This window comes from Bison bison, unplaced genomic scaffold, assembly GCF_000754665.1.
Source record: "Bison bison bison isolate TAMUID 2011002044 unplaced genomic scaffold, Bison_UMD1.0 scf7180017864452, whole genome shotgun sequence".
NCBI lineage: Eukaryota > Metazoa > Chordata > Mammalia > Artiodactyla > Bovidae > Bison > Bison bison.
Window position 1 is genome coordinate 818,377 of NW_011495014.1, and position 23,007 is coordinate 841,383.

Genomic DNA, 23,007 nt, shown 5'->3' on the forward strand with positions numbered 1-23,007 from the left:
CAGCTTATCTACCGCAGGACTTCTCAGAGCCTTTGACAGAACTAATGTAGCCTGTGATGCTTTTAAAGTGAGATATAGTATCTGATGTTTCCCAAGCTTATTTCATTTTACCAGCTGCGTCTCCCACCACTACTGTCTCCCATGGAAGATAATGTGGAAGATGATACTCTAGCATTTTTATATGTAGTTTTTCATTTACCGTCTTAGCAGACCTGAGAAACAGAAGCAACTCTGTTGTCCCTTTTTGGATGAGGGAGGCTCTAAGAACCACTGGAGCTCAGGTTGGCACCTAGACTTAGGTGTCCTAGTAGCTCACCCATCTTTTGTCTCTGTTGATGCTTTCAGCTCAGGTCAGAGACACTTGTCACGTATGGCGGGCAGGGGAGGAGGGTTATGTGGGCGGCGTGCTGATCTGATGTTTCTCTGTCCCTCGGATGGTCCACAGGGCTCTGTGGTCTCCTAATTCTAGGGAGGCTTCCCTAATTCTAGCAAGTGGATGATGCGATTGAGGGAGTTAATTCTCATGTGGTTTATATAAAGTAATGGTCTAGGCAGCCCCACCCCCTCACCCTCGCCCAGGTGTGCTGTAAGTAGGAACGTTACCTGAATACTCAACCGGGTTCACTTGTTTTTACTTCCCGGGTTTCACCCGATGGTACTATGTCATGTTTTGCTCTTTTTATAGAAAGAAATTCAAGCCATGAGTCAGTGCAGCCATCCCAACGTAGTGACCTATTACACCTCTTTTGTGGTAAAAGACGAACTTTGGCTGGTCATGAAATTACTAAGTGGAGGTAAGTGGGTTTTTTCATTATTTGCTTGTTTTTTTCTTTTTTTTCCTCTTGTGTGAGTCAGTATATTGAATAAGATTTCAGATTTGATCCCCTTCCTCCTGTATTTAAAAGTTTTCTTGGTTCATTATTTGCCTAGAGAGTAAAGTCTGGATTGCTTCATGTTCATATTCAAAGCCTTCCATAATTCAGCGTAACTCCTGGACTATCTGTGTCCTCTTCTACCTCAGCCTTCTTGGCGTGGGTGAGACTTCCCAAAAGTCTTCTGCTGTCTGAGGTCTCTATGCTGCTCCTCAGCCCTGGATGTCAGTCTGTCCTTCTCCATGTGCTCATGTCCTGCAAGATCTCATCATCTTTGTCTCTTCAGAAAAGTTAACCAGGCCTTTCTCTTTTAAAGCATTCATTTTTAACATTATTCAAATCTTTCACACCTTGTAAGACAACAAGTTATTTCACTGCTGTTTGTTAAAAGGTCTGTGCTGATGGAAATGTGTGCTGTGCTCTCCAGTTTCTTCTGGTGGATCGAGTATTTGACATGTGGCTAGTGTTACTGAGGGACTGAATTTCTATTCAATTTTAATCAACTTTATTTAAATAACCTCAGGTGGCCAGTGGCTACGGTATTGGACAGGGTATTTTCAGATTGTGGGTTTCATGAAGGAACACGTGGGAAAGGAAAGGGAACTTTATCTTTCCAGCCTCAGATCACGGAAGTTAAAAAAGCCACAGACAAGAGTCAGACATGACTGAGCGACTGAACTGAATGTAATTTGTAAGACACTTTCCCATGCCCATATTTTTTTTTTTTCCCTTTCATCTTCTAGCCTCACTCTTTGATAGGGAAGGATCATCATCACGGTTAGTTTCCTTGAATGCTTTCTCCATGGTTAGATCCCTTGCAAGGTGATTTATTGCCTTATTTCATGTAATCCGGGCAACACCCTCGAATGGCAGGTGTCATCATCCGCATTTTTCACAAAGTACACAAGAGCCCAAGAGAATTAGACAGCTTGCCCAAGGTCACACACGTCATAAGTGTTGACGCTGGGAGCTGTGGACCTACAAGCCACACTGCCCTAAAAGTATCATCACCTTCATTGTACAGAGCTGAAAACTGGAGCTGAGAAAGTGCAAGCATACCCAACACCTAGCATCCCTTCCTCCCTGTATATCTATCTTTCTGAGATATGAAGTATATTACGAGCAGGGGAGAACGTAGGGTAGTGTCTGGATGCAGTGAGAACGGACAGAGTGGGGCTGATACTGTGGAGGCCACTTTTATTTGCAAGCCCAGTTCAGCTAAGGCTGAATCAGGGAAACATCTCAATTTTTATTTTTTTTTAAGAAGAAACTGTCTTGGATCCAGCAAGGCCCTGCCATGAGATGATGAAGGCATTGTAATTGCCTCGGGTTTGCTTGTGTAAGTCTCGGTAGGGAGCCCGGGAGAACTTAGTTCGGTTCTGTTCCCAGTCTTGTCAGTCCTGTTAGTCATTGTTTCCTCGAGTGCCGACTCTGGTTTTTAATTAAAAAGGAAAGGAGGAAAAGGAAGCCCTTGGAGCTGACTGCAGTGTTGAGCTTCAGGACTGCGTCTTGGTTCTGCTGAGGGTGGTGCTTTATCAATGATGACCTTAACCAGGTCTCTTCCTGTGGGGTCCACTAACGAAGGAAACAAGAAATTCTGGTAACCTGGGACCTTGCAGGTTTTACTTCCTCTCTTTATTTTTAATCCCAATTACTTTTTGTAAGCTTGAAAGTATCCCCTGTGCCCTTCCTTGTGGACTGGATAGAAAATTTCATTGTCTTTTTAAAGGAATTAAATTTAGCCTTCCCAGGCTTTAGGTAAGAGGAACAAGTTTTAAACAGGTTTCCACAGGTAAAGGGAATGTGGGCAGACATGGCCCACTTTTCTTTCAGCAGTCCAGAAATGCATGGGTGTGTGCGTGCTAAGTCCCTTCACTCATGTCTGCCTCTTTGCAACCCCGTGAACTGTAGCCCACCGGGCTCCTCTGTCCAAGGGATTCTCCAGGCAAGAGTACTGGAGTGGGTTTCTGTGCCCTCCTCCAGGGGATCTTCCCAACCCAGGGATCGAATCAGAGTTTCTTATGTCTCCTGCATTGGCAGGTCTGTTCTTTACCAATAGTGCCACCTGGGAAGCCCCAGAAATGCATCCATGCCTGGTATGATATATCCCTATAAGATTAAAAAATAAAATGTTTTTGGAAATGTTATTTCTAAATAATCCAAAAATCCAAGAGTCAGCCAATAAAGAGATATTTTGTTTCTCTCAGTGTGGGGTGGGGAGGGGGGAGGGGAAGAACTCTGCATTTGTGTTCTTCTATACTGTTTTATCACATCAGATCTCTTAATGAAGGGCAGGTGGCTAGTCTGCTATAGTAATACCTGATGGGGAAACTCAACCCTCCTAGTTAATCAGAGAGAGCTTGGAGCCAAACTCAGGTCCTGAGGTGAGCTATTTGGTAACTCTTCAGAAATGTTGAACCCCCAGGTAATTATGGCTCTTAAAATGCCCAGGAGGTTTAGAATATTAATTCACATGTGTTGAAATATGAATTCAGAGTGCCAAGGATACTAATCTGTGTATAGTAACAAAGTAGTATGCATTCATTTCTTTATTATTAAACTCAGTGCATCAGTGTCAAGTAAATGGAATAAAGATTGCCTAGCGTCACAGAAAGAAGTCTTCTCGTCACAAGCAGGGGTCTCTAGAAGCAGTGTACTTTCTTCTCGCTTCTGCTACCTGTGTCTTAGGGGTTACAGAAGAACTGTGCTCCTTTCTCTCAGCAGTTCCCTGCTGTCTTTTCCCCTGGCTTCCTGTTCCTTTCTTTTTCTGTGTAGACATCCTGAACCTCCCTTTAATCTGTAACCAATTGCATGTCTTGGGGAAAGGGACTAACTGCAGTGGTCATGCGCAGGCTTCTGGTTCTTGACCCAGAACCCCTCTCATTAAGTTCAGCAGGTTGTGGGCTTGCAGACTTGGATTTAATGTTTTTCTGGCCATGGGTTGCCATGCAGTTGTTTGTATGCCTTGGGAATATTTGTGCTAAATAAACAACAACAACAAAATATTTAGTTTTTTAAGTAGGGAGTCCTGTTCTGGAAAGATCGTGAAGGTGCTCATACAATTGTTTAATTCTTCTGTCTGTCCACTTAGGTTCAATGTTGGATATCATAAAATACATCGTCAATCGAGGAGAACACAAGAACGGGGTTCTGGAAGAGGCAATAATAGCAACAATTCTTAAAGAAGTTTTGGAAGGCTTAGACTATCTACACAGAAACGGTCAGATTCACAGGTATGGCTTCTGCAGAGGTGTTTCAATTCAGCTGTCCATAGCTTCAGTCCTAGTTAGTAGAGAATGTTAAGGAAACACACCTCACAGTTAAGTATTGATATATGTCTAACTTGCATGTGTATGCTCAGTCGTTAAGTTGTGACTGTCTCTTGGCAACCCCATGGACTGAAGCCCACAAGCCTCCCCTATCCATATGATTTTCAAGGCAAGAGTACTGGAGTGAGTTGCCATTACCTTCTCCAGGGGATCTTCCCAACCCAGGGGTTGAACCCATGCTTGCTGAGTCTCTGATTCTTTACCACTGAGCCACCTAGGAAGCCTCATTTCTAACTTAGGTCAGCATCTCTAGCTTTAGAACGCAGGCAAGAGTGTTCCAAACATGTAATATATTAAATATTTTTGATATGGTGGTGGAAGAGGAGGAGAGGCACTAATTTCATCTCTTCTGTGACATACAGTGCTAATTCTTTACATAGCGAAATAGCATAGAATGCGAGCACTTGATATTTCAAGTGGGTTAGTGTTACTTGGGCTCTTAGAAATAGTTGCAAGTAAACCACCATTAACCATAATACTAATATTTGTAATTCCCCAGCCCTGAACCATGAGTGAACTGTATGGTTTATGATATTTACTATGTCTTTTAATGATTAGAAAAATATTACTTTAGAAATCAAACTTGTAAATTGTCATTTTTCTTAAGTGTTAAGGCTACTGAGCACAACTTTTATATAGTGAAGAAATATAGACTATTATAATTAGTATTTGTAATCAGTATCTCCCCAGAGAAGAGACTGATCAAATCCATTGTCTAAGAGTCTGATGGGTTTGATTTGAAATTGTACCACAGACAAATTTAAGTTGAAGTAAAGCAGTTTTACATAGACTGGGCTTTAATTCTTGATAAAATGATAGTATTGTGAGTATGTGGACAGTCTCTAATTCTGTAACATAAAGTATCTACTCACTGTTTTAATTAAATCTGGATAATAGTATCACAAAAACTAAGTGTTATAATATAAAACCCTAACCATCCTTCAGGAGCAAACTATAAAATCACAGTGTGCCCTTGTAACTTTTTAAATTTGTTTTACAAATATTATATTTGTAAAATAATAATTATGTCAAACAGCTAAATTATATGATATGTTTTAAAATCTCCCTGAGTGAATTAATGCAATATATTGTCTGTACTCTAGCATTAAATTCTGTCTTTTTCCTAATAGGGATTTGAAAGCTGGTAATATTCTTCTGGGTGAAGATGGTTCAGTACAAATAGCAGGTAAAGCTGACAAAGATAAAGCATTCTCTGCTTGTTTATGGACGTGTTACAACTTCAAAGAATGTAGAGTCCTTCCTAAGAAATGAATAATGCGTGTAGTCTTTTTTCTTTTTTTACTTGATGTATAGTTGATGTATAGTATTATGTAAGTTGCAGACATACAGTGTAGTGTTCCACAGTTTTAAAAGTTAGTATTCCATTTGTAGTTATTATAAAACTCTGGCTACATTCCCTGTGTTGGATAGATGTCCTTGTAGCTTGTTTTGTGCATGGTGGTTTGTGCCTCTTACACCGCCCCTCCCTACTTCCCTCTCCTTATTGGTAACCACTAGTTTGTTCTCTCTGTAAGTCTGCTTCTCTTCAGTTATATTCACTAGCTTGTTTTATTTTTTAGATTCTGCATACAAGTGATACCATACAGATGTTGTCTTTCTCTGACTTACTTCCCGTTTATTGTAATGCCCTCCGGGTCCACCCATGTTGTTAAAAATGGCAACATTCTTTCATTCTTTTGAGTGGCTGAGTAGAATTCCATTGTAGGTACCCCAGTATTTGGGCTGCCTTATTATTGAATGTTTGGATCTGAGGTATAACATGTTTTCCTATTGTTTTGATAGATCTTTGTTAGATCTTCCTATAAATTGCTGTTTTAGAACACAGCCTTTTAATAAAGGACAATTTTAATTTTATTTTCTACCTTCCAGATTGAATAATGGTGATATTTATATAAATGCAAGAAGCACTTTGGGAAGTTTTTTTGAATGAGTTTGAAAGTTTAAAACACCGTACACATTAATTTTAAGCCCTTTATTTCTCAAGCGATGGCTGAAAGATTTGTGAATTCTTGAAACCTAGGGCTTAATTTACTCTCAAATTTGACGCTTCATTTCGATTCTTGACAGTTGATGGGGCCTGGCAGTGTAGTAAAGATCAAATGAGAGCATTGACAGGAGCCTTCTCCATGCAGAACCTCTCATTTTGTTAATGCTCCTAGAATAACTTGAAAGGCCTGGGATAAAATGTAGCCATGTGCATATCCACTCTTGTTTTATCCCCCTTCTGTGAAGGGCTGTCTCAGCAATCCTCTCAACCAGCAGCACTTTGGGCATTTTTGGCTCCACAGTCCCCTCTCTGTACTAGACTGTCCGTGTCATTACAGGATGTTCAGCCTTCTGGCTTCCAGGCATGACATGTCACTAGCAGCACATCCTAGCAATATCCGTGGTGACAATCAGTCACCGACCTGGCTTGTGTTATTGAAAAAATGTTGAAAACATTTAGTCAGTCTGATCTGCTTCTATTTAAGTTGGATGGGAAGAGTCTTACCTTCTAGGATAGGTTTAAAGTCTTTGCATATCTAGTTATTAGAATGAAATTGATGGCAGTCCTTGGTCCCACTCTTGTTTCTAGACAGATCTGAGGATCTGGGGATATTATTCAAAAAGTGAGAGGTCAGCAGAAAACAAACATACCCCCAACACAAAGGATGAGCATTGAGTCATCTCTTTGATTCATTGTGCCCCTTCTCTGAGTACCAGAGGACCAGTCAGGTGATGTCCCAGCTATATAGTGAGCACGATGCTGACCTTAGGCTCTGGGTTTAGTTAGATACACTTACAGAGACTATTACCAAGTTTTTTTTGTTTTTTTTTTTTAAAGAAAGATGTTTTGAAAATATAAAAGGGAAACTGAGGATTTGTTTGAGATCAGATGTTTCTTCCTTAGGGAAGTAATAATGGCGATGTTATCTTTTATTAGTCTTCTCTTTTGAAAAGATTAATTTAGTCGAGTTTAAGACCACCGGGAAGGCACGCAGTGTGTCAGTCAAGCACAAAGGCTTTGGAATCAAGCAGGCCTGATTTAATACCGCTGTACAACCTGGGGCAAATCACTGCATCTGTAAGCCTCAGTTTCCACATCTGTGACCGTGATGATATTGCCTGTCATTCTCAAAGACAGGGACTTCCTGTGCAGCTACTAAATGGTAGGATTCAAGCCCCTGTAAGTGCGATACAGTAGGTTTTGGAAAGTTACAGAGTATTCTAGGTGTCTCCACCCAGAGATGTCAGTTTGCAAAATGGGGAGGTATTTCTGTATAAACATTTTTTGTTAAGTTGTCTAAAAAGATCCTGGAAGAAAGGACCTTAATCTTTAAGATTCCAGTGAATTGGTAAGAATTTTTAATTTAAAAGAAATACACACATTTATATATCATTTTGTACTCATGATTTTGTATTCTCTGTTTTAAAGAGGATCTTTCAAATTGTCTAAACTTTATGCCCCGTGAAACCTGGATCCACCCCTGCTTACTGTTTTGGCAGTAAGTAAATAAATGTGAGAAATGGTTAGTGTGACCCTCAAAATGGGCAATCGACAGAAAAAAGACAGTATAGGCTTATTTATTGTGGTAGCAAAAGATTAGGAACAGCTGAGGTGTCCTGGTTAAGTAGGTTTATGGTATATCTATACTATGGAAGACCCACCGATGGAGAATGAGAAGTTCTCTGTACACCAATGGGGGAAAATCACTGGGTTACATGGTTAAGTGAACACAAGGTGAAATACTTTGTATATAATATGCCACCTTTTGTGAAAGAAGTAGAAATAAGAATATCTCTGTATATTTGTGCAAAGAAGTATTAGAAGTATAATGGCAGTGGGGGTGGTAGAGTATATACCTTTTAAAACATTCTGAATTTTGAACCATGTCAATATATGACCTAGTAAAACAAATGAAAGGACTCCACAAACTTAATGAACTGTCAATAAATCAAAGCCATTTTAGAAGCCATTGTGAAAGTTATCAAATGTAGCCCAAAGTTGAGAAGAGTAGGAAGAATCCTCTGGTATGCATCACGTGGCTTCAGTACTCAGCAGTCTTTGGCCAATTCTCAATTCATCTCTCATTCCCCTCCCTGCTTTGGAGACTCTTATCATTATTGATGCTGACTTTTGTTTTTGAGCCAAGTCAGTGGTTTCTATATGCACATCTCGTCCTTCCTTTAGAGAGTGGACTTTATCCCACAGGCTAGGGGCATTATGAAGAAAAGACTTCAACTAAACAACTGAAAAAAATGTGTGAACAAAAGCTTCGAACCTTCCAGCATCAGATAGTCTAGTTGTTAAGAAGAGGATCTCTGAGATCAGCTGGCTTGGTTGAGGGCTTGCCTAGTAGCTCAGCTGGTAAAGAATCTGCTTGCAATGCAGGAGACCTGGGTTTAATTTCTGGGTTGGGAAGATCCCCTGGGGAAGGACTAGGCTACCCACTCCAGTATTCTTGGGCTTCCCTAGTGGCCCAGACAGTAAAGAATCTGCCTGCAATGTGTGAGACATCCTCTTGAGAAGGGAATGGCTACCCACTCCACTATTCTTGCCTGGAGAATTCCATGGACAGAGGAGCCTGGCAAGCTACAGTCCATGGGGTCACAAAGAGTCGGACATGACTGAGGAACTTTCACTTGGTTGAAATTCCCAGGTCAATTCTCAAGCTCTGGGACCTTGGTCAGTTCTCATGCTCAACATCTTAAAGACTCAGTTTCTTTAAAGGGAGATACAGGTATAAGCCACTTCATCTTTTTTTTTTTTTTTTAAACAAGTTCATTTTCTAGACTTTTAAAATTTTATATATATGTATTTATGTATTGGCTTGGTGGGTCTTCACTGCTGCAAGGGCTTTTCTCTAGTTGCAGAGAGAAGAGGCTAGTCTGTAGTTGAGATGCAGGCTTCTCATTGCAGTGGCTTCTCTTGTTGTGGAGCACAGACTCTAGGCACTTGGGCTTCAGTAGTTGCTGTTCCCTGGGCTCTAGAGCACAGGCTGTCTTGCCTGGAGAATCCCAGGGATGGGGGAGCCTGGTGGGCTGCCGTCTATGGGGTCGCACAGAGTCGGACACAACTGAAGCGACTTAGCAGCAGCAGCAGCAGCAGAGCACAGGCTCAGTAGTTGTGGTGCATGGGCTTAGTTGCTCTGAGTGGAATCTTCCTGGATCAGGGATTGAACTCGTGTCTCCTGCACTGGCAAATGGATTCTTTACCGCTGAACTACCAGGGAAGCCCTCTTCATCTTTTTTTCCTGAAATCAGATGAGACTCTTTGTATCCAGTGATCTTCCAACAGCTGCTGGCACATGATTGGCACGCAGGAAATATCAGCAGCTGCCACTGCTAATCTTGTTGCTGTTACTACTGTAACTCCTACTGACAGACTTGCGCCTACCAGCCCTTCCACTGCCTGAAGATCACATGTACCTCAAATTTGTCTTGCAAGAGGTTCAGCTCTGAGGGGCTTTATGAGTTATAAAAAGGAAGTGCTTATTAATTATGGCACTTGGAAGCTAACTTGTTATTACTTTTGCTGTAAGCTAATTAAAAAGTACAACGAATTTTTTCTGTTTTGTGATGAAACCATCATTTCTCACTGAGAGAGTCAAGGTGGCAGCGAACTGCTTTTGAAATGCTGAGGGGCGTCAGCCCCTGGCTTCTGCGCCACCTGGTTCTCTGCCAGTCATTCTGTCCCGGTGTTCCTGTCAGACTAATGAAGCCCAGCTCGTGCTCTGGGCCCCAGGGAGCACATTGCCCTTTTTCTTTTTTTCTCAGTTGAGATCCCCTGAGGTAAGATTTCCCGACTTTTCCTCTCCCTCTCAGGACTGGGTTTTTTTTCCCTCACTGCGGGTGGCGGTGTTGAGTGTAACCCCGCAGGTGTGTGGCAGGGACTGCTGCATTTGGAAGGGCACTTGCAGGAAGCCCCCACTTGGGCTATCATGAGGTTAAATGGATCCGTGTCTATAGTGCTTAGGACGGTGCCCAGCACATGGTGAGGAATTTGTAGACAGTCAGTCTGGGCTTTCCCCCCAGCTTTTCTGGGTGTCATTGTATGTGCGTCTTCGTGGCTCGTGTGGTGATGAAGTATGAATCTTCATGAGCTGTGGTGGGTTATCAGGCATGTGAGTGTACACTGTCTCCATCTCTGCAGCTCAGCTATAGCTTTCTAGAATTCACGTTTAATGTTTTTCATATCCTCTGACTTGAGCATAACATTGAGTTTATACAGTATTTCAAATTAAATTTTTTATTTTAACTCTCAAGATTATTGCCTTTAAAAGAAAAACATGCAGTGATTCCTTGGAAAAGCTGGCTGCTGCTGCTCTCGCCGGGTACAGGATTTTGACACTCTCAGTCAGGCAGTGGCTTGCTGTCTGAGCAAACTTGGGTCAGGGGTCCTCAGGTCTTTTGCTGGTACCTTGTGTGGGCAGGGTAGGGCAAGAGTGTGGCAAAGCTGAAGAAGACTCAGCAGCAGCAGAGCTAGACTGTCTCTTTGTTGCTGTTCAGTTCAGTTCAGCCTCTCAGTCATGTCCGAGTCTTTGTGACCCCATGAATTGCAGCACGCCAGGCCTCCCTGTCCATCACCAACTCCTGGAGTTCACTCAAACTCATGTCCATGGAGTTGGTGATGCCATCTAGCCATCTCACCCTCTGTCGTCCCCTTCTCCTCCTGCCCCCAATCCCTCCCAGCATCAGGGTCTTTTCCAATGAGTCAACTCTTCGCATGAGGTGGCCAAGGTATTGGAGTTTCAGCCTCAGCATCATTCCTTCCAAAGACCACCCAGGACTGGTCTCCTTTAGAATGGACTGGTTGAATCTCCTTGCAGTCCAAGGGACTCTCAAGAGTCTTCTCAACACCACAGTTCAAAAGCATTAATTCTTCAGCACTCAGCCTTCTTCACAGTCCAACTCTCACATCCATACATGACCACTGGAAAAACCATAGTCTTGACTACATGGACCTTTGTTGGCAAAGTAATGTCTCTGCTTTTGAATATGCTATCTAGGTTGGTCATAACTTCCTTCCAAGGAGTAAATGTCTTTTAACTTCATGGCTGCAGTCACCATCTGCAGTGACTTTGGAGCCCCCCAAAATAAAAGCATGCCACTGTTTCCACTGTTTCCCCATCTGTTTGCCATGAAGTGATGGGACCAGATGCCATGATCTTGGTTTTCTGAATGTTGAGCTTTAAGTCAACTTTTTCACTCTCCTCTTTCACTTTCATCAAGAGGCTCTTTAGTTCCTCTTCACTTTTTGGACAAATAATCTACTTCTTGTACTTAAGAGTGTTTGTACTCTCTTCCCTTCATGTCTTTAAGCTCCCTAGTCTCTGTTCTCTGCAATACAAGTTAAACTGGGAGAGGTTTGCATATACTTCTTTGAATGCTGTGTTTGTTTACCTTGAGAGTATTATGAATATTTTTTAAAAGAGTTTTTTCTGCTTTTTAATAGAAACATAACATTTTTATTTAAAAAGTCACATATTCTATGTGTATATATATATATAATATATATATATATATATATATATTTCCTTTCTCAAAACCTTTTTTTTATTAGAAAAGGGAAAATGAAGGGGCCAGGTTCAGATCACTAGAAACTCTTGCCTAAGATGCAGCCAACACGTGTGGTGACTAAGGCTGGAATGCTTGGCTCCATTTCCAACAGTAGCAATTCCATGGGAATTCCATGTATTTTCAGTGAGTGTGGCTGTAAAATCAGCACCTGATCTTGTCAAGTGTTTCCTGTGTGCCAGGCCTGGTTCCATGTGCTGAGTGCGCTGACTCAGCCTCACAAAGTGGGTAGGCTGTAGTAGAGCCCCATGGGCCGATGCTCTCATTATGCTCACTTTACCCGCCAGCTGCTAAGATAGAGAGGGGAAGTAAGTGGCCCAGATTACATGTGGAATAAGTGGTAGGGTCAGGCTTCAGATTTGGGCAGTCTGGCTTCCAAGCCTGTGACCCCCTAACTGTGGGATTTCCGGGAAGAGAACCCTAAACCTGGAGTTGAATGATCTCTGTTTTGGGTGGAAGACCAACAGCGATCGCTAGTGCTTCTCCCTCTTGGCGTAAATTGATTCTGTTTGGGGCTGGGAAACATATTCAGCACCTTTTCCCTCCTTGCTCACAGCATCACTGGTGAGGTTTCAGGGAATGGGAGAAGCCATCACCTTAAGTGTCATTTGGTGCAGAATTACTCATGGTAGTGACGCCACACTCTTTTCAGACTAGAAAACTTCAGGTTTCATGTAGTGAATTAAAACCTGAGGATGGCCTACTCTGGGTTTAATAGAAAATGCTTTACTTCTTAGTGTATTTTCTGTGCTCAGAAAACCTCTGTGTGTGTGTGTGTCTGTCTGTCTGTCTTCCTGGTAATAAACTTGGAGAGGATGCCTTAGTGAGTATAATAGTCTTTGCTACAATGTGATAGAAGGAGTGGTTATTTGAATGTCATGTTCTTCCCACGGCCTAGCATTTTATTTTCCCATTTGATCTCTGTCATGTAATGTCAGGAAGGGCTTAGTGCCTTGTCTGGAAAGTGACTGAGCCTGTTCGTCTGGAATTAATGAGATGCTATTCTAAAACTAAAATTCATATAAAACAGGTCCCTTTGGGGGTGGTCACTACAAGTATATTTATGTTAGGCTTTTTAAAAAATATCGACCACTCTTAAACATGAAGAATGTTGATTTAAAAATGGTTCATTTCTGAAGGGCTTTCCAGAGACATAGGACTGCGTGTGTAAGGGAGATCTCGGGAGATCTCAGGTTCGTGCCTTTTAGGTGTGCATGAGTGAGTGTGAATTTCCCATCCCTAGTTTTTCATGTCAGAGATTGAACCTGGAACCCAGTTAACTAAGGCAGCCTAGAACTTTAGAAAGTTATCCTCCCATCTGTCTCAGAGTATCTTAGCCTGTACAAATCAAGCTTACGCCTTGGGTGTCTCACTGTCTAAGGCACAATGGTGTCACTTTGGGTAGCATCTCTGCTTGTTGGGAGGGAGATTATTTCCCTTAGTTAACCATGGAAATACATTTTCAGCTTTAGTCAGCTCCTTGAACACTGAAAACCCTATGACTAAAAACTTCCTCCAGGACAACTTGCGACTAGACTTAACTTGTTCCCAGTACTCAGGTATTATTCTCAGGGACCCAGAAAAAGGTGTGCAAGGTGGTGGAGTTTTATACCCGTAGCTGCTGGATTCCTGTGTGTTCTCTCTGTGTTCTTTGGCACTGATGAGGTGTACTTCGGTGCGAGAGAGGAGTGTTTCTCATGTTATAGCGAAGAGAAGCTGCTGCTTCAGGCAAGCTGGTTTGGGCTCCCTCGGTGCACCAGATGTAGCCCTGATTCATATGAGAGAGTTCTGAAGTCCACAAGGCATCTGAATGAGGAAATGATGATGTCACTGTGTTCATGGGTGCTTTGATTCAGAGGGTGGGCTCTGGCACCTGACTGCTGTGGCGTCAATCCTGGCCCTGTAGTCATTTAACCTCCCTGCGTCTCAGTTTCCACTTCTGTGTAATGGGAAAATACCAGAGGGCTAAAGGAGTTAACACACATTCCATGTTAGAATTAGTTAGCTCATATTGCTTTCCTATTGAAATAGGGGACACCTTTAATTATTTAAGGCATCCTAAGATCAATAACCCTATGGCAGAAAGTGAAGAGGAACTAAAAAGCCTGTTGATGAAAGTGAAAGAGGAGAGTGAAAAAGTTGGCTTAAAGCTCAACATTCAGAAAATGAAGATCATGGCGTCTGGTCCCATCACTTCATGGGAAATAGATGGGGAAATAGTGTCAGACTTTATTTTTGGGGGCTCCAAAATCACTGCAGATGGTGATTGCAGCCCTGAAATTAAAAGACACTTACTCCTTGGAAGGAAAGTTATGACCAACATAGATAGCATATTCAAAAGCAGAGACATTACTTTGCCAACAAAGGTCCGTCTAGTCAAGGCTGTGGTTTTTCCAGTGGTCATGTATGGATGTGAGAGTTGGACTGTGAAGCAAGCTGAGTGCCGAAGAATTGATGCTTTTGAACTGTGGTGTTGGAGAAGACTCTTGAGAGTCCCTTGGACTGCAAGGAGATCCAACTAGTCCATCCTAAAGGAGACCAGTCCTGGGTGTTCTTTGGAAGGACTGATGCTGAGGCTGAAATTCCAATACTTTGGCCACCTCATGTGAAGAGTTGACTCATTGGAAAAGACCCTGATGCTGGGAGGGATTGGGGGCAGGAGGAGAAGGGGACGACAGAGGATGAGATGGCTGGATGGCATCACCAACTCCATGGACATGAGTTTGGGTGAACTCCGGGAGTTGGTGATGGACAGGGAGGCCTGGCATGCTGCAATTCATGGGGTTGCAAAGAATCGGACATGATTGAGCGACTGAACTGAACTGAAGATCACAGGGGGAGAAGGAAATGGCAACCCACTCCAGTGTTCTTGCCTGGAGAATCCCAGGCATGGGGAAGCCTGGTGGGCTGCTGTCTATGGGGTCGCACAGAGTTAGACATGACTGAAGTGACTTAGCAGCAGCAGCAAGATCACAGGGATGTGGCTGGGAAGGCGAGGCTGAAGGCAGCCCGTGACATCCTGCTCTAACATTTTGCTCTCCTTTTATTCTTCTTTCCATCAACTTCCTCAGTGTCACCAGAGAGAAGAATCCACAGTACAGATCTGACCACTTGATTTCCTGGCATAAAGTCTAAAACTGTTGCTGAGGGAATAAAGCCCCAGCTCCCTAATGTGGCATATGAAGACTGATTTTCCAGCCTTGTCTGCCAGTGCTTTCTCTTCTTTGTGATCCCCCTTCTTTACCTGGCTCACTTCTTCTCCTTCCTGACTCAATCTGGGGCATTCTTTTCTTGAGAAAGCCCTTCCCAGCCTTTCCTCTACCACCCACATCCTCGCCACATTAAGCACCTTACCTTCATAGTTTGAATGTGTTCTTAATACACTCCGGCTAGATTACCTGTTATGGGATAGTGAAGTTGAGTTTCTACGTCCCCTTTTTTCCTACAGACGATATGCTTACCAGCGGTAGAAACGCCATGGTGCTCATCTCAGTAACACCCAGCAGTGCCTGGCATGTGGCAGATGTTGATGAACTTTTGGCCAATGTGATCTGAGCTGTCTCGGCTGGCTTTGCACACATAAGCACCGCTCAGTGATGGGTTGCACATGTGAGTCACAGCTGAAAGTTCAAACAAGCAAGAATATATCAGCTTGACAGAGAGGAAAGTGAAGATATTTAAAATATTTAGGCATGTATACTATATATAATGCCTATTTTTTAAGGCTGAGATAGTTTGCTAACAAACATTTTTCAGCTCTGATTTTAGACGAGCTCTGCCTTAGCCAGCTAGCAATGAAATGAGTAATTAAATCAAGAAAGAGTAGAGCTATAACATGAATTGAGAGACATGGGGCACATTACGAAAATAGAGTACAGGGCAAATGAAAATCTTTCAGAGGGGTATAAATTGTTTTATAGTGAACCAAAATATGTTTTGAGTTTCAGGAAGTTGATAGTTATGTGAATTATGGTTTAGCAAATTATGCCAAAACTCTCATTTATTCATTTTTAGGGGGGTTAAGGAAATAAAGGCGACAAATTCATGTGACTTCCTGAATTTCATGATCTTGACAGATGGTACCATTTGGTGAACTCTCTAGTGTGAACCACGTATACAATGAGTTCTGGGAACTTAGTTTTCCTTTCTATCTGTATACCATCCGGGAGAAGTACTTGGGGAGACTTTGAGCAGCGTCTCATCCTTTAACAGCTGCTAGCAGTTGTTTGAGCAACAGTCTAAGGAAATCTTACTGGCTGAACACAGTGGGGGAGAACCGCTTTGCTCTGTGCTCCTACTGGAATTTTTCCTCAGCTGTGCACGTTCGGCTGCAGGGGGACCGGGCTGGGGTTGAACTTCAGGAAAGCATGTAGGAGGACCCTTCTCACTCCCTCCCTCTCTCTTCATCCCTTCCTTTCTTCCTGCTAAAGGTCTGCACTGTCCTTATTAAATTTTTATGTATTACTGCAGGCTTACTGAGGTCTAGAAAAAAAATAGTTTTTAAAAAGTTTTAAACTTTTAATTGAAGTATAGTTGATTTACATTGCTGTGTTAGTTTCATAAATACAGCAGAGTGACTCAGTTATATATATATATATATTTATTTATTTATTTCAGATTCTTTTCCCTTAGGTTATTACATGGTATTGAGCATAGTTCCCTGTGTTATACACTAGGTCCTTGTTGGTTATCTGTTTGATGTATAGTAATGATGATGATGTACTGTGCTTAGTCGTGTTTGACTCTTTGTGACCCCATGGACTGTGCCTGCCAGGCTCCTTTGTTCATGGGAATTCTCCAGGCAAGAATACTAGAGTGGGTTGCCATGCCCTCCTCCAGGGGATCTTCCCAACCCAGGGTTTGAACCCAGGTTTCACACATTGCAGGCAGATTCTTTACCATCTGAGCCATCAGGGAAGCCCAGTATAGTAATATATGTACGTTAATTCTAAACTTCTCCTTTATTTCCTTCTCCCTTTCCCCTTTGGTAACCATAAGTTTGTTTTCTGTCTGTGGGCCTATTTCTTTTCATTTGTAACAATTTGTTTTTTTTTTAGATTCCACATATCATATGCTATTTGTCTTTCTCTGACTTATTTCACTTAGTGTAATAATCTCCAGGTCCATCCGTGTTGCTGCAGATGGCTTTATTTCATTCTTTTTTATGACTGAGTAATATTTCACTGTATGCATGTACCACGTCTTCTTTGTCTATCTGCTGATGAACATTTAGGTTGCTTCCACGTCTTGGCTGTTGTAAACAGTGCTGCAGTGAATGTTGGGGTACGTGTATCTTTTTAAATTATTTATTTATTTTTATTTTTGGCTATACTGGGTCTTCTTTGCCGCATGAGCTTTTCTCTGGTCACGGAGAGTAGGGGCTCCTCTCTAGTTGTGCTGCATGAACCTCTCCTTGTGGTGGCTTCTCTTGTTTCCAAGCACAGGCTCTGGGCATGTGGGACTCAGTAGTTGGCTTGTGGGTTCTAGAACACGGGCTCAATAGTTGTGGTGCACGGGCTTAGGTGCTCTGTGGCATGTGGGATTTTCCCGGATCAGGGATCAAACCTGTGTCTCCTGCATCAGCAGGTGGATTCCCACTGAGCCATGAGGGAAGCCCACATGTATTTTTTTAAGTTATGGTTTTCTCTGGATATATGCCTAGGAGTAAGATTGCAGGATCATATAATAACTCTGTATTTTAAGGAATCCCCACACTGTTCTCCCTAGTGGCTATACCAGCTTAATTCCCACCAGCAGAGTTAGGCATCTCCCTTTTTCTCCACACCCTCTTCAGAGTTTTTAGACTGAGAGCAGAGCAGTTCAACTCAGTTTTTTGCTGGCTCATTTTTAGTTTTTTCATTGATTATTTTTGTTTCCCAGAGCCTCCATTTCTTCTAACAATCAAGGTCCTTTCCTGTTAAAAGGTGAACATTAGGTGTTTGGGCTCAGTGCCTCTGAGGCGGTTAGTTGACAGATTTTTTTTTTAATTAATTAATTTTTTATTGAAGGATAATTGCTTTACAGAATTTTGCTATTTTCTGTCAAACCTTAACATGAATCAGCCATAGGTATACATGTATTCCCTCCCTTTCAAACCTCCCTCTCATCTCCCTCCCCAGCCCACCCCACTAGGTTGATACAGAGCCCCTGTTTGAGGTTCCTGAGCCATATAGCAAATTCCCATTGGCTATCTATTTTACATATGGTAATGTAAGTTTCCATGTTACTCTTTCCATACATCTCACCCTCTCCTCCCCTCTCCCCATGTCCATAGGTCTGTTTTCTGTGTCTGTTTCTCCATCACTGCCCTGTAAATAAATTCTTCAGTACCATTTTTCTAGATTCTGTATATACACATTAGAGTATGGTATTTATCTTTCTCTTTCTGACTCACTTCACTCTGTTTAATAGGTTCTAGGTTCATCCACCTCATTAGAACTGACTCACATGCATTCCTTTTTATGGCTGAGTAATATTCCATTGTGTATATGTACCACAACTTCTTTATCCATTCATCTGTTGATGGGCATCTGGGTTGCTTCCATGTTCTGGCTATTGTAAACAGTGCTGCAGTGAACAGTGAACGTGTGTCTCTTTCAATTTTGGTTTCTTCAGGGTATATGCCTAGGAGTGGGATTGCTGGGTCATATGGTGGTTTTATTCCTAGTTTTTTAAGAAATCTTCATATTGTCTTCCATAGTTGCTGTATCAATTTACATTCCCATGAACAATGCAAGAGCATTCCCTTTTCTCCACATCCTCTCAGCATTTATTGTTTGTGGACTTTTTGATGAGGGCCATTCTGACCAGTGTGAGGTAATACCTCGTTGTAGTTTTGATTTGCATTTCTCTAATGATGAGCGATGTTGAGCATCTTTTCATGTGTTTGTTAGCCATCTGTATCTTCTTCGGAGAAATGTCTGTTTAGGTCTTTTTCCCACTTTTCGGTTGGGTTGTTTGTTTTTCTGGTATTGAGTTGTATGAGCTGCTTGTATATTTTGGAAATTAATCCTTTGTCAGTTGTTTCACTTGCTATTATTTTTTCTTATTCTGAGGGTTTTCACTTTGCTTATAGTTTCTTTTGCTGTGCAAAAGCTTGTTAAGTTTAATCAGGTCCCACTTTACTTTTGTTTTTATTTCCATTACTCTAGGAGGTGGGTCACAGAGGATCTTGCTTTGATTTATGTCATCGAGTGTTCTGCCTATGCTTTCTTCTAAGAGTTTTATAGTTTCTGGTCTTACATTTAGGTCTTTAATCCATTTTTAATCCATTTTAATACATCTTTGTGTTTGGTGTTAGGAATTTCATTCTTTTACGTGTAACTGTCCAGTTTTCCCAGCACCATTTATCGAAGAGGCTGTCTTTGCCCCATTGTATATTCTTGTCTCCTTTGAGTTGACAGATGTTTATTTAACATTTACTGTGTTCCAGGCACAGTCTGAGCTGGTCTGTGGTCAGGAATGGAGACATCGTGTCCACTCTCTTGGAGTTTACATTTCAGGTGAAACAGACAGCTATTAACTGTTTGCTGAACAATTTAATTTGAAAAATTCGTGAGTGGGAAGAAATGCACATATCCACGGGATCTAAGTTAGCTACACACTAGGTCTAGTTTAATGTGTTGTCCTGGGGACCAGTCTTAAATATGTAGTATTGTAAATACGTATGATTTGGGATGTGATATTTTTGATCAATAACATGTATCATATGTAGATTAGAGATTTTTAGGAAATTTACATAGATTTAATGTGTATTTATACTCTATGGAATATAATTTATATTACTATGTGTTTTTGGCTGTGATAGATCTTCATTGCTACACCGGCTTTTCTTCGGTTGCAGCAAGTGGGGCTGCTCTCTAGCCGTGGTGCGTGGGCTTCTCATGGTGGTGGCCTCTCTTGTTGCCGAGCGTGGGCTCTGGTGCACGTGGGCTCTAGTAGTTGCAGCTCCAGGGCTCTAGAGTGCAAGCTCAGTAGTCGTGGTGCATGGGCTTAGTTGCTCTCAGGTGTGTGGGATCTTCCCGGATAGGGGACTCAACCTGAGTCTCCTGCTTTGGTAGGTGGATTCTTTACCACTGAGGCACCAGGGAAGCCCATATGGAGAATAGTTTAACACTTGGTTTCCCAGAGTACACTTGAGAACACAGTAGCCAAGGGTTATCTAGCCCACAGGTCACTAACTTACCCTGTGCCCTCCTTGCTTGCCATGTGTCACCTATGAAACGAGGCTCTTAGGCTCTCAGGTTTCCTTTCAGTTCTAAAACTTGTAGAACTGCAGTACAGAAGAACTCTATGACGCCCAACAAACTGCCCTTCTCATAGGCTTCCCTGCTCCTTTTAATGGCAATCCCATCCTCCTATGTAGTAGATTAGAAGTCTAGAATTCCTGATCCTTCTTCTCTTATACCCAATGACCTTTTCAACTTGTCAGCACATGCTGTTGTGAACCTTGATTCACCACCTGCCCTGCAGTCATCCTGGTCCAAGCCACCATCTATCAGCTCTTGCCTGGATTATTACCATAGCCTCCTAAGAGATCCTTCTGCCCATTCCCCTGTGTGCTCATTTCTCTGCATGGCATCCAGAGTGATGCTGTTGGAGTAAGCAAGCTTGTATCATGGCTTTACTATAAACTTGGCAAAGCCTTTTCGTCTCAGTCAAAATCCTAATGGTGGCCCTTACAAGAGCTAGCTCCTCATTATCTTGTTGACCTCATTTCCTACTTCTCCGTCTCCCTCACTCTCCTGCAGTCAGAAGGGCCTTCTTGCCATTGTGCTTCTGCCTCAGGGCCTTTGCGTGGGCTGTTCCTCTTCCTGGGATGCTCTTCTCAGGACCTCACATGTCCCATCAATGATGGATGGCATCCTGTGGTGAATTGCAGTGCTTCTTCTCAATACTCCCCATCCCATGATCTTTTTTTTTCTTTATTGTACACATCACTGTGGTTTTCAAGATGTGCTTCTAAATCAGCAGCAGCAGCATCACCTTAGGAGTTTTATAAAAATGCAGATTCTTGTGCTCTTTCATCTCTAGTTCTGCCGAATCACAAACTCTGGGGGTGGGACCCAGCAGTCCATATTTTGAGAATCTCTCTAATGATTTTATTGCACACTAAAATCTGAGAATCACTGCAGTCTGTTGTGCTTCATAATTGTATTATCTGTTTTTAATCTTTCCTCCCCACACCTGCCCCAACTTAAGGGTTGGCTCTATGAAGGCAGGGGTTTTGTTCTACAGTCCTGGAGTTGAGAATGGAAATGGTACTTAGTAAGTGCAGTAGATCGTGGTTGAATCAGTTAATGAATGGGCTTCCTTGATGGCCCAACAGATAAACAATCTTACAGGAGACATAGGAGACAAGCGTTCAATCTCTGAGTCTGGAAAATCCCCTGGGGAGGAAATGGCAACACACTCTAGGATTCTTGCCTGAAAAAGATCCCATGGACAAAGGAACCTGGTGGGCTACAGTCCAAAGGGTAACAAAAAATTGGACATGACTGAGGGACTAAGCACGAGTGTGACTATGTAGTAAATTTAAATTTAAAGAATACTGAGCAATAGAGTTTATTGTTATGTTCCTTATATTTTAGTCACTCCTAATGTTGAGAGTTTTAAATGTGAAGTTTTCTTTATCACAGATTTAAAAATCTGCAGATTCTTTGAAGACTGCATTATCCTCCACTAATCTGTCTTGAAACTTTGTGAAAATGATGTGAATTGTTGCTTTAAATACTTCAGGCAAATGGAATTGTACTATTTTAATCATCTCCCATAGGGACCATCTCTTTTAAGAGTGTACAGATGGGTCTTTTTGGTTTATTAGAAGCTTCTGATGGTAGAGCTAGTTGAGTGGAGGTTTGTATGAAAAAGGCCGCCTGGAGGTATATGAATATTGCATTGGAAATTTAGACTCATTAATATTTGATCTAAGTTGCTTGTGCCTGTCTTTACAGGTATGTCCAGCCAGGAGCCCCCAGAGACTTCAGAGTTTGCCTTTGACTCGAGGAATGATGATTGCTGTATAATACGCTTACCTAGGGTGTTCCTATACTCTGCTGTCAGCTCAGCCGAGTTGGTCTTACAGATGAGGGGACTGAGGACGACTGAGTGATCGTGGCCTCTTTTGAGGTCATTCTGAAGGTTGTAAAAGCTCATCACTCCCAGACCTCCCCAGACTTCACTTTTTATCCTCAGGTCACTATCTTTGCCATTAGGCTTCCCACCCCCTCCCCTGTTTGCCTCTTAACTCTATGCTTTTTGACAGTTTGGCTGTCCTGGGGCCGATTTTTTCAGCTGTAAAATAAGGAGAGTTGACATGATGTTCTCTGAGGACCTGTCTTGCATCAGAGTGTTTGAGTGTCCCTTCATTAACCTCACTCACTAAAGGCACCCTCAGTCCTGTTTGAAAGCATTCAAATCAGAGGGTGGTCTTGGGCATGGAGCAGAGAGAAAGCCATGCATGTGTCCTGTGACTTCTTTCACCAGAGCATCTTTCAACAATATCCCTCCCTCCCTGATTGGGGAGCCAGGGAAGAATGGTTTTTGTGACTTAGGGTTTATTGGTGGTTTTCCTTTGCTCACTGTAATTATCCTAGTTGATAGAAAGCTGATCACTTAGTGAGCTCTTGGTCATGTCTGTCTTTAGACTTGAGAAAGCTGGCTCGTGCCTCCTGCACCACAGCTGGTCTGGGATTACTGCTTCTTCCTTCTGCTATTGCCTCACCAGTGTGGCCTCTGGCTCCGCTTCTCCCCAGAAGTTCACCTGCTTTGGGGAAGGTACAGTGGCTCTGACACAGATGGGCAGATTTATCAGTAGTTTGCCATCATCTTAAAGTAGTATTCTTCATGCTGGGGCTGATTGGCTGTATTGGTCAGCCACACTGTGAGCCAAATGGGAATTGACATTAGCCACCACTTAATCTTCTTCTGTGGTTTTGTCTCAGTGTGTGTTGTCTTGATTGTGAGAATGGGTGAGGAACTGGGGAGGGTTGGAGCTTGTGTAGCCTCTGAATTCTCTGTTGAATTTTTAAAGTCATTTGTCTGTGTCATTGTGGATTCATTTTGATTCCATCTACAAAGCAGAAACCAGTGCTGAGAACTTTTCCTTTATAAGTGAAATACAGCACATTTGAGGGAACCTGTTGATGGCAGTTCTGAGAGTCTGCCTACATGAAACACCTATCATGGGAAGGTTTGCTTCTTTGTGTGTGTGTGTGTGTCTTTTTTTT

At 42.3% G+C, this 23,007-nt stretch overlaps 1 protein-coding gene across 2 annotated transcripts in view; it reads left to right on the forward strand.

Annotated features, from left to right (window-relative positions):
- Window positions 1–23,007, forward strand: part of STK39 (serine threonine kinase 39) — a 317,449-nt gene that overhangs the window by 82,756 nt on the left and 211,686 nt on the right. For both annotated transcript variants that reach the window (XM_010858933.1, XM_010858932.1), the window contains exons 3-5: window positions 686–794; window positions 3,964–4,105; window positions 5,332–5,387. In XM_010858933.1, coding sequence (XP_010857235.1) covers window positions 686–794; window positions 3,964–4,105; window positions 5,332–5,387 — 307 coding nt within the window. The remainder of the gene's footprint in view (window positions 1–685; window positions 795–3,963; window positions 4,106–5,331; window positions 5,388–23,007) is intronic.